The sequence below is a fragment of the Vitis riparia genome, chromosome 1 (assembly GCF_004353265.1).
Source record: "Vitis riparia cultivar Riparia Gloire de Montpellier isolate 1030 chromosome 1, EGFV_Vit.rip_1.0, whole genome shotgun sequence".
NCBI lineage: Eukaryota > Viridiplantae > Streptophyta > Magnoliopsida > Vitales > Vitaceae > Vitis > Vitis riparia.
Genome location: NC_048431.1, coordinates 13,187,349 through 13,198,484, shown reverse-complemented (window position 1 = coordinate 13,198,484; position 11,136 = coordinate 13,187,349). Strand labels below are relative to the sequence as shown.

At 36.2% G+C, this 11,136-nt stretch overlaps 2 protein-coding genes and 1 long non-coding RNA gene across 6 annotated transcripts; 2 read left to right on the top strand and 1 right to left on the bottom strand.

Moving 5' to 3' along the window:
- Window positions 1-320: 320 nt before the first annotated feature.
- Window positions 321-3,236, top strand: LOC117912905. 4 transcript variants are annotated; one of them, XR_004651058.1, is made up of 4 exons: window positions 321-1,065; window positions 1,951-2,150; window positions 2,247-2,371; window positions 2,870-3,236. It is a non-coding gene; the product is annotated as an uncharacterized LOC117912905 (long non-coding RNA). The 4 variants fall into 4 exon arrangements; XR_004651059.1 differs by having other exon boundaries at window positions 333-397; window positions 927-1,065; window positions 1,951-2,371; XR_004651060.1 differs by having other exon boundaries at window positions 1,951-2,371; window positions 2,873-3,236.
- A 1,288-nt stretch (window positions 3,237-4,524) lies between these two features.
- Window positions 4,525-6,427, top strand: LOC117923658 (myb family transcription factor PHL8-like). The gene is made up of 6 exons (XM_034842065.1): window positions 4,525-4,839; window positions 4,954-5,030; window positions 5,110-5,167; window positions 5,259-5,334; window positions 5,438-5,507; window positions 5,596-6,427. The coding sequence occupies exons 1-6, from the start codon at window positions 4,722-4,724 to the stop codon at window positions 6,217-6,219; spliced, it is 1,023 nt and encodes a 340-aa protein (XP_034697956.1). The 5' UTR covers window positions 4,525-4,721; the 3' UTR covers window positions 6,220-6,427.
- A 2,213-nt stretch (window positions 6,428-8,640) lies between these two features.
- Window positions 8,641-9,604, bottom strand: LOC117923666 (E3 ubiquitin-protein ligase MPSR1-like). The gene has a single exon (XM_034842077.1). It carries the CDS (start codon window positions 9,445-9,447, stop codon window positions 8,749-8,751), a length of 699 nt encoding a protein of 232 aa, XP_034697968.1. The 5' UTR covers window positions 9,448-9,604; the 3' UTR covers window positions 8,641-8,748.
- Window positions 9,605-11,136: the final 1,532 nt, after the last annotated feature.

Sequence of the window (11,136 nt, the reverse complement as noted above, 5' to 3'; positions counted from 1 at the left end):
TTACAATGCATCTACTTAACATGTATAGGGTTGATCAAAACTTGCTTCTGAAAGCAGTTGTGAAGGAAGAAGATGGGATTACATAAATCAAAGGAGAGAAGATCTCCAAGAAAAACAAGAATGGTCTTCTGCAAGGAAAGACTTCAAACTTCACTTTTGACATGCTCTTGTTCCAATGTTATTTTAAGTTTTGAGAATGTACAGTATCTTAAATAATTCAATATCCACTACAAAATAGGAAAAGTAACTTCTCTGTATAAATTCTCTGAGACCTCCTGTGCTCTACTGGTTTAATTTTCTTGAGAAACTGATTATATCAGTATCTACAGCTTCTTCTCTTTGTGAAGCTCAGGCCTCATCCATCCAGGCTCTGGGTTCAAGTCTTGTCAACCAAGAGGTAGAAGGTGTTGGGTGTACCATTTTATCAGAAATGAGTTCAGTCTTGCCTGAATTATTTGAGGGAATATTTTTGCATGATTCTATTTTGTCCCTATCAATCAAGTTGTGGGGTCTTAGACAAAGATGTTGTTCCTCACACAGATTCTAGATATTGAATATCACTAAATGAAACATGTATGACCTTCCTTGTCTTGGTGAAGAAAGCCATCATATGTGAGACATAAAGGTCTACATTAAGAATATTGAAATTTTTTTACAGCTGACATGAGGTGAACTTCAAACCGGGCATCCTCCATTAACCACAAAACCTGTGTAAACATGGCTGAAAATTATGGTTTTAAAAGGTTCAAGTACTATGGGCCATTTTTGACAGAACATAACTTAAATTAGGCAAAGGTGGAAATACATTGAACTTCAATTGCAGTCATTGACCTTGTTCTTTGTTTAACTTTTGCATATATTTGGCTCATGATTTGAAGTTCTAGATTATTTAGCAAACTAATTCTCATGTTTGCTCAAAACACCAGGTGATTTACTGGTTGAATACTGAAGTTTGGTGATTGGAAGTTCATTTGTAGCTCACAGAAGATAGGGTGTAACTGTGTATGTCTCCTAAAGAACTGATTGAGGCATGAGCCCCATCTGGAGGTGACTTATTCATTAGGGGTGTGTTTCAGAACCTCAAGGGAATGACATCCTCTCATTTTACTTTTCATTGCATTTGTTAGTTTTTATTACTCTTTATTGAAAACAAATTCACTTCTAAAATTTCAAGAGATGCTATTTTGGAGACATTCATTTTCCTTGTACCAATGCTTCCATTTGTTATAATTAGCCCATTATCATACAATTTTTTTTGTTCTTTCTGTTTATAATACAATGGAAATGATGGAATTCAATTTTTATCTGGTTTGCCATATACTGCTTAATTATGCTTTAGAAATTGATGGGTTCATGGGCCATGTTTACACTAGACTCACATTATGATTTTGGATGGTGGACTGAAGCAGCCACATTTGCAAACAACACGCAGGTGGGATGGGAGGAGTTATGATTTCTTCATTGTGGGGGCTTGAGTAGGGATGAAATGAAAATTAAGTAAAGATTGCAGGGCCTAACTTGGCAATGCATGTTACCTTTTTTGCACTTTTTGTTGAGATGTGTGGATGAAAGTAAGTTGAAGAAAATGACCTTATGATTTTGCACCATTGTGTGAATGTTTCTTTTTTTTTTATTATTATGATTTCATGATTGCTGTTTATGTATTGATACATGAGAAAAGTATTTACTGTCATTTGCATAGATTCATCCTTATTCTTTTTACATTCTTCTAAAGTTTTTCCATTACTAAGATAGTGCATGGATAGAAAAAATGATAAGTGACATATTGCTCGCATCATTTTCATCATGCAACACTGTTCGTTCTATAAACTCGCAGCAATAAAATTCAATTATTCTTTGGTGGGATGGTGACTAGTTCCTTTTGTTTCTCTTTTCCTGATTCCTGAGGCCATATTCTTCTCATCTTCTTTCCTGCTTTTGGATTTGTAGATCTCCTTGACTGGGTCCCTCATGGAATAATAATTGATGAGGCACCTTTGTTTAAATGACTTTTGATTCACCGGACCTTCTCCTACTGACCTAAAAATACCATGGGTCGTCTGGCATCATCCCGGAATCTCCTTTACCCCTTATGGAATATATTAAAGCAAGAAAGGAGCTTCAAGTACAGCAGCTGGTTAAAGAGAAAGGTACTTCAATAACTCTTCTTTTCTTGTTTTTCAAACATTTGGGCCACATATATTGTAAAACTTGTCAATAATTATATTCCTTTCCTTGAATTTGAGCTATGTGCTTGCCAATAAGGAATACCAGTCTGGGACAGGAGAAGCAGATGCTTGCTCAGGAAGAACCCCTCCTTGCTGTGACAGTGGACCCACAACTTATTGGATCCACCACATAGATCTTTCAGGTCAAAATTTTATCTGAGATAATGATTATGGTAACCATTTGATCAATGTAGCTTTTCACTCCATGCCCACCCTCCCATTCTATCCAACTAGCAATAGATAAAAATGTGGCGAGTCAACTGGCTTGGGATCCCTCAATAATCACACAAATAGCTTTCTGATCTCATTCTCTTTCTCAATACGAGAACATGAGAGATTCAAACCCCCCACCCCATACTATGTTTCGGGTCTAAATTTTATCTGAGATAATGATTATGGTAACAATTTGATGATTTTACCTTTTCACTCTATGCCCAGTGCATTTTATCCAACTAACAATAGATGAAAATAAGGTGGGTCAATTAGTTAGGTACAGAGAGTTACAAAGACACATATAGGCATATCTTCTATTTTGTTTATTGATTGAACACGCCTCTTGCTCTTTTAATAGTCCCCTTAAAATATTACTTGGTGTCTGATCATTCTTACTTTTGAAACCTTAAAATTGTTCATCAATGCAGCAGACCAGCTGCATGTATGGCGCTGAGATGGCAACGCTTTGAGATCAATCATTGGATTTTGATTCCGGTTATCAACTTCTTGGCCGCAACCCAAGAAATCCGAAGTTCAATCTGATCTAATTTACTTTTACGATTTGTTGTTGGCCATTGAGGCCTTCCTTTTTCTTTTTTTCTCCTTTATTTTTCTGGTGAAATTTCTTTTCCTCAGTTCTGCTTCGATATGGATTACAGACTAAAAGCTAACATGTACTGCCTTTGGAATATATCTCTTAGGGGACTTTTATGCAGTGTGAGCCTTGTTGATTACTTTCATATTAGAAGAAAGTGTGCAGCAATAAATTATTGGGAGCTTTTTGTCATTTCATGACATGTGCGTGCGCATGTGGGGAGAAAGAGAGATTTAACAGTGTTTTGTGTTGCTTGGATTGCAACCACATGTCACTGGTATGGGATTTCAAATGGAGTCACCTCTGTGTGTGTTTGCATGAGAGAGAGAGAGAGAGAGAGAGAGTTTCAATTCCATTTAATTTTAGTTTCTTACATTCTCTTGTTTACCACAGCATGAGAGGTAGTCATAATCCCCTTTGGACAGATGTAGTCACTGAGATATCTGCACAAGAAAAATTGCAATCTTAATATTTTCTTGTGAATCATGATTATTATGCCTTGCTCTGAATCTGGTACCTTTGATCCTATAGCATTGCTAGTGAAGTAGCATAATGCAAGAGAGTGGAATTTACCACCTGATGACTCTGAGGAAACAAATCTTGCTGGGTGATTGAGATTTCCCTTGGACAAGACCCCATTGAATGAAGGTCCATATGGTTGCATTTTTATCAAATAATTGGCTGTATTGCCAGTCTGTATGTAAACCTCAGGACCTCAGATTCTTCTCCATTTGGATAATCCTAGAAATGTACGAGTCTTTTTTTTTTTTTTCCCTTCCCGTTGAATTTCCAGGAGAAAAAAATTGACATGACTTGGAGGTGATTATATAGAATTTCATCTTCATTTCAAAAGGATGGCTGATTTGATTCACTTTCTTTATTAAAGTACTTATTATAACAGAAATTGGGTAAATGTTTGGAGCCCTAAAATCTAAGGCTAGATTCTCTGATTCCTCCATCCCTACAAAGAACAAAAAGAATCTGCCAATCACACAACACCCTCCTCTAAAAGGAAAATTAAAAAAAGAAAAAGAAAAAGAAAAAAATTAAAAAGAAGGAAAGGCCCATTTGGTTTTCCCTTTCAATCACCAAAAAGAAATATCCATTAAAGCAATCCCATCAATTTATTTATTTTTTTTCTTCAAAGCTTCTCGCAGTGTTAAGAAAGTTGCACCCATTATTCATTATGGTGGGCCTGCCCTATTCAGCAGGGAATCCAGAGAGAGGGAGATGTGAGAAAACACCAAGAGAGGGGGGATGGGGGGTGAGAAAACATGAAGATAAAAACAAACCATACACTTTTCCTCTTTTCTCTCCTTTTGAGACTCGAAATGAACTGTGTTGCTTTCTCTGTTTTTGCTGCATCAGAGATTCTCTCCACCCCATTCAAGTCAAAGAAGAAAGAAAAAAAAAAAAAATTAAAATTAAACAAAGTTGATATGAAAGGGGGAAATAAGAGATGGAGGAAAAGAAGAGCCACAGCTCGTGGCATATATTCCTCCAACATAACCCCACTTATGTTTCCAGATATGGAGTGAGAACATAGGACTGGCCAACAACTCCAAATTATAAAGAGAACTACAGCTGCCACATATTGAAGTAGAGCTGGAAGGATCAAAACCCATATTTATGCTCCACTCTTCTGCCTGTCTCTGATCCTTATAACACTCGTGGGTCTTCCCAATATGCAAAATCAAGATATGAGCTTGGTTCTGTCAACTGATGCAAAGCCCAGGCTAAAATGGACTCCGGAACTTCATCATCGGTTTGTTGAAGCTGTGGCTCACCTTGGAGGGCCAGACAGTGAGTATATAAGCCCTTATTATCCAACTCCATTTTGTACTAGTTCTTATAAAATAAAATCTTTTGACAATTATATCGAGCTTCTGATGTTCTTTTACATTTCTATTTTGGCAGAGGCAACACCGAAGACTTTGATGAGGGTGATGGGAGTACCTGGACTGACTCTGTACCACTTAAAGAGTCATTTACAGGCATTTTCTGTTTACAGTCTCTGTTCATTATACTAATTGCAAGACAGAATTATAAGTATACTGGTGAACCTTATTGCAGAAATATAGGCTGGGGAAAAGTCAGCAGGCAGAAACCTTCAGTGACAACAATCAAGAAGGTGACTTCAATATATTACATCAAATAGTTATGGCATGTGGGGCAGAAATATGGGTTTCGCCGGAATTTTATTATCAATTTCTTTGATGCAGATTACTGCGAGAATCAGAACAGAGAGATTCATTTTGATAGGGAAACCGGTGATGGAACTCAGAATCCGATTAATGAGTAAGATATAGATCATTCTCCCGTGTTGTGGATAAATTGAATGAGAAATCAAGCAAAGCTCCTACTAATTATGCTTCGATTGACTATGGGTTGTGCTTATCAGAAGCTTGCAGATAGCTCAGGCTCTACAAGTGCAATTGGAGGTGCAGAGGAAACTTCATGAACATATTGAGGTAGGACACAATTGGCCAATCCCATCTAGATCATTGATGTTGGTTAAGATCAAGATATGCCAATTAATCAAGATTTTTTTTTCTTCAGGTGCAGAGACATTTGCAGCTGCGTATTGAAGCCCAAGGAAAGTATTTACAGTCAGTATTAAAGAAAGCTCAAGAAACGCTTGCTGGCTATAATTCTTCTTCTGTAGGGGTGGAAATGGCAAAAGCTGAACTCACTCAGCTGGTCTCTATTTTTGACACTGGGTGCCCAAGTTCTTCATTCTCAGAATTAACAGAAACAGGAGGTTCTGGCTTAAAGGATAAAGAGAGGAAACCAATGAGGGGCACAGGATGTTCCCTGGAAAGCTCCTTAACATCCTCAGAGAGCTCTGGGAGAAAAGAAGAGAAGCAACCGAAGAATGAGAATGGGAACACCAATAAGTGTACTTCCATGGCTCCTACATTAATGGAGATCCATCCTGGAGATAGCCAAGCTTGGAAGAGTGGTTCGAGCAATCAAGCTAGTGGAAGAAAGAGAAACGGAAGCACCATTTCTGATGGAAATTGTGTGGAGCAGCCCTCTGGTAAAAGATCACCAACCTATGCAGGGAAAACTGGTGACCGGTTGAGAAAATTAGGATTATCAGAGATGCTTGATCTGAATACCCAATATCAGATCGACATTGATTCTGCTCCAAAAGCAATAGATTTGAACTGCAAGGAATAGGGATGTGCATCTTTTTAATGCTTCTTAGACCTTCACACCAGATGGATTTTAGTAATATGGTTTATATAAAGCAAACTTGGTTGGCTCTTGGAGTTTAAATATTGTCTATAAACTATGTATATCGATATGTGTACGGACCCTGAGGAACTTTTGAAAGTATATCCATGTCAAAAGAAGTTATATATTTTGTGTGGATAAATCTCTTTCATTTCTGTGTCTTAATTTTCATTTATTCCTTTTGATTGTCTGGTCCAGGAAAAGCTCAAGTTCCTAATTTTGCTCGAAGACCTCATCCTTGGGTAATCAGAATCAGTTAACCTGTGTATTCTGGGAATGTTTTTGTATATTCTCTTCCATGGCTGCACCCCTGAAGATTTTCAGTCCTCTGTGGTCAATAGCAAATTTATGTCCACGAATAATGTCCCTACACATGTGGTATTAGTATTAGACTCCAAATCTGGATCATTCCAGCTTTTATCATCTTCAATTCTTTTCTATATTTGTAAAGGACAATATGACAGGGCATGTTTATATGCGAATTTCTCCACTAGAATATCCAAATATAAATCGAAAGGGGTGAAGAATCATTCTAGCAGCAAAATTGTTGGTTCCTCAACAGGGCAACCAAGATTCATTGATTGGCCTAAATCAATTTTCTGCAGTAGCCCCCAGAGATTAACTATTATGTAGCCCATCACAGCTCAATAAACAAGCCTTCTTCTCTGCCTTCATGTTCTTCATTGGCTTAAAGTATTCTACTATCCACAGGGGCGTATTTTTTAAGAAGCATTTTTATCATACAGAAGCTTTTTTGGTAGAAGTAGAACTCGATGGCTTACCTTGGGAAAGTACAATCACATTAAATGTAAATAAAATATGGGTTCTCAATGATCGAATTGATGATTTTTCACTGGTTACCCCGAACTTCATCTCCAAGGATGGAGTAGAGAGGCTACTGGAATGAATAGCTAGTTAATATTGTGTTGAAAAAAGATAGGAGGGATAAAACGCAGCCAAAGATGATTTGTAAATAGGTGGAATCAAGGCCAGAAGACTAGAATTTAAGCCAAAATTGACTTGAGCTCATGCCAGCATGTTGCTAAAGATCACCTCCTTAAAGCAAGCAAGCATATTATGTTACACTGGTTATAGTTTGGAACATGTTGAAGGCACAGAGCCTCCAACTGAATATGGAAGGAGAAGTACCCGACCTGATCTTCTAGGGGCGGGAAATCAAGAAGTTCCATGGGTTCTTCGCAATGCAACAGTAAATACTGTTGTCTTTAACCTTTCTGTCACCACGGATGAACTTTAGAAAATCAAGTTTTTTTTTCCTTTTTGATCACCGGCTCCTACTCTCTGGTCTCTCCACATAATGCAGGTAATAAAAATAAGCATTGAGCCCATGGTATCAGGTTCATTGAAAGCAATGGCCACACAGTTCAATCCCCAAGCCTACCTCAACCATAGCCCGTATGGGATGATGTGATATTGTCGGCAGAGGCATAAGGCAGTTGTTGAGCAGCATTGGACCCCATAATACACCTTAAGAATTCAAGATTCCATTCATGGTCGACCCAAAAGGGGTTGGATGAGGAATCACGGACACCTATTGCATGGCCCTACTTTAAACTCCACCCATAGCTCAGCACCAGCTCCCCTCAAGGTGTACATATTGCATTGCAAACGACTTCAAAATTCAATCTCCAATCCTACTCTGAGCTCAAGTGCAGAAGGATTGTCATTACTGCTAAACTCGCATTCCCAGAATAAAAAAAGAAGGTTTAATGAAATAACAGAGAACCCACACAAGATACAACACCCACCAGAAAAATCCAACAATTTAGCCAATCAAAAGCTTGGAACGTGAGAAGATGTGTGATTGATTGAGCAAGTTGCAAGGCATGAATCAATTGCTTTATACCCTGGGAATCAACAGAAAGAAACTGAGTGCCCAACGAAAATGAGGTGAAAGCATTTCACAAGAAGAATATGTTTGACGCGTTGTGGACAAGTGTAAGTGGGTAAAAGGATTGAGAGTGGTGAATGGCATAGGTTTTCTGGATTCACCTGTACAGAACTACAGTTCTACCCTTTCAGATACTAGGGAGGCACCAAGGGATCCTAGTTACTCACAGACAACAAAGATGCTTCTATATTTTATCCCAACTAAAATTCAGAACATACTGCGTGTTAGCAATGTGCTAAACCAAAACCAGAAACCTACACTTAAGTGCTGAATCTTAGTTTGCCATTTCACTAATCATCGCAACACAACACTCTCGAATGTTTGGAATTAATCACTCCTCATCTTACCTTTTTTTTTTTTTTTTTTTCAACCCTTCAATCCAACTATCTTCCGTATCATCCATTGTATTCTCTCCTCTTTTGTGCAATTCGAAGAATAAATTGAAGAAAAAATAAGAGAAAATATTTTCATTTATTGCTTCAATAAAAAGGGGGTGAAAGAGAGGGAAAAAAAACATGACCTTATACAAATATGGAAGAAAAAAATGTACAAAATTTCTTTTAATTCTCCATTACATGATCATCTGGTGTTGGACTGGAAGAAGAATCATTGTGGGAAGCAGTTGAAGGCGTTTGATTTGAATCATTTCTTCTGCTATTACTGTTGAAGGAAAAGCTCACCCAAATCTCCCTCTCAACCCTCCTCCCCCTCCCTTCTTCATCACCAACACTCCCCTCTCTCTTCTTCCCCAAATCCTCCTCATCAACAGGCATCTTATGCCTGCAAACAGGGCAAGACCCATGAATCCCCAACCACTTCACTATACAATTCTCATGAAATTTATGCTTACATGGCATCTCCTTGGCCACACAACCCACCTTCCACTCTTCCAAACAAATCACACACTCCCCATCATCTCCTCCAACCTCCACCGACGGCATGGCTTCAATCGAGGCCTTGGTGGCTGGGGGCTGCCCACCCTTGCTGGCCAGCTCTCTCAGCAGAGAATCAAAGCTCGAATTGCCCTCAATCACGATCATCCCTTGGGTGAATGGGTTGATGAGGATGATTCTGTCGCGAGGGGTTGGCGTATCAGTGGTTTCATCATCTGGGTCATCCGATTCTTGCCTTGTGGTTGTGTCAGTGAAGCCCAAGATGAAGGGTATGAACATGGAGAGGTCTCTGTTCCTTGAACTTATGAGCCTCTCAAGAAAAGATGCACTAGACGATGCCCCTGAAGCCTCAGATTCGGAAGCCATTTCCTCCAAAGAGAAACAGAAACAGAAACAAGGAAGGGATTTTAGAGAGAAGAAGAATGAAGTTCGTGGAAGGGGGAATCGAGATGAAGATATAGGAGATGAATAGGGAGAGGTGTACACTGGAAGGTTGTGGAAGGATCTAGAAGCTGTCTAAGCCCCCTGTTTCTTAGAGCACACAAGTTCATGTTTATCACTACATTCCAATCGTTTTCTCTTTGCGCAAAAGATATTTACGGCGAGGATCCTCTACGGCTCACCTCACTATAAGGTATCCAATTTCGTGCCCTCTGAGTTTTTTTGAGGACGTGTTGATCATTGATTGGGACGTGTAGGGATTCGCTGGGTGTTTAAAGCAGAGTTAATTGAAGCTTTTAATATTGGGCCTAAATTAGGTGGTGGCAGGGATTTTTATTTTTTGTAAAAAAATGTTATTTTAAAACATATTATTATTTAAAAAATAAATATAAAAATACGATAGTACAACCAAACATGGAAAAAATCGTTTCCTTAACATTTTTTTTTCCCTAGTCCTCCTTGGGCCAAACATGGCTTATTCTTTTTGAAATTTTCCAAATTAGTGAAGTTTTAATCTTTTTGAATATGTTTCTATTTTTACTATTTTAAAGTATAAAACATAAACAATTTTCTAATTAGATATTTGATATTTTTATGTTAATTTCATTAATATTTATGAGTTTTTTAGTTAGTGTGATGATTTTTCATTATAAATAAGTGAAATATCGATATTTGATAAACTCGTGAATGTCTTAAAGCTTTTTTAATTATTGTTTTCTTGACTAAAAACATATTTAATAATATTTTTAATAGAAAATATTTTTTTGAGAACTTAGGGGGTGTTTGGTAAAACTTAATACTCATTATTTAATAATTTAAGTTGATTTTAAGTTAAATTATACTTAAATTATTAACTTAAAACTTATTACTTAATTTTTACTTTAAGTATTAAGGTTGTTTAATAAAATTAACTTAAAATTTATTTCAAATCATCAAATTGATATACTTATCCTCATAAATTATAACTTGGGAAAGGGGATCGAATAATAATGGAGGTTTTGTGGAACAATAATAAGGATTATAAAAGTAACTAGGACAAATAAGGGTAAAAAAATAAAATAAAGATGAAGATTTAAAAATAAGGTGATGTTTGGTTTTTTTATTTAATTCTAAATAAAACTTTAATACTTAATAATATTAAGTATTAGATTGTTTTTTTTTTAAATATTTTATTTCTATTAAACATTAAAAAGTAAAGAAAAATCAACATCGTGTTTTTTTTTTTATATTTAGAAATAGTAAAATATTTTGACTTATTTTATTCAATAAAAATTTATAATAATTTATAAAAAAGTAGAAAAACAAATTACTCAAAATTTAAAAGCAAATTGCTTTAAGAAAAAAACTAAAAAAATAAAAATAAATGTCTTTTAAATTAATTATTTTTACTTATTACTTTAAGTTTTTTTTTTAAGGCATATTATTAAGTTATTTTACCAAACATACTTAATTTATTTTATGACTTAAATTAAGTTTTTAAGTCACTTTAATTTATTAAGTTGGTTTACCAAACACCAACTTATTATGAAAATAATATACTTTTTAATAACATATTTTAATTATTTTTTTATAATTATTTTAAAAAATAATTAAGAAAATTTTAAAAATAATTTA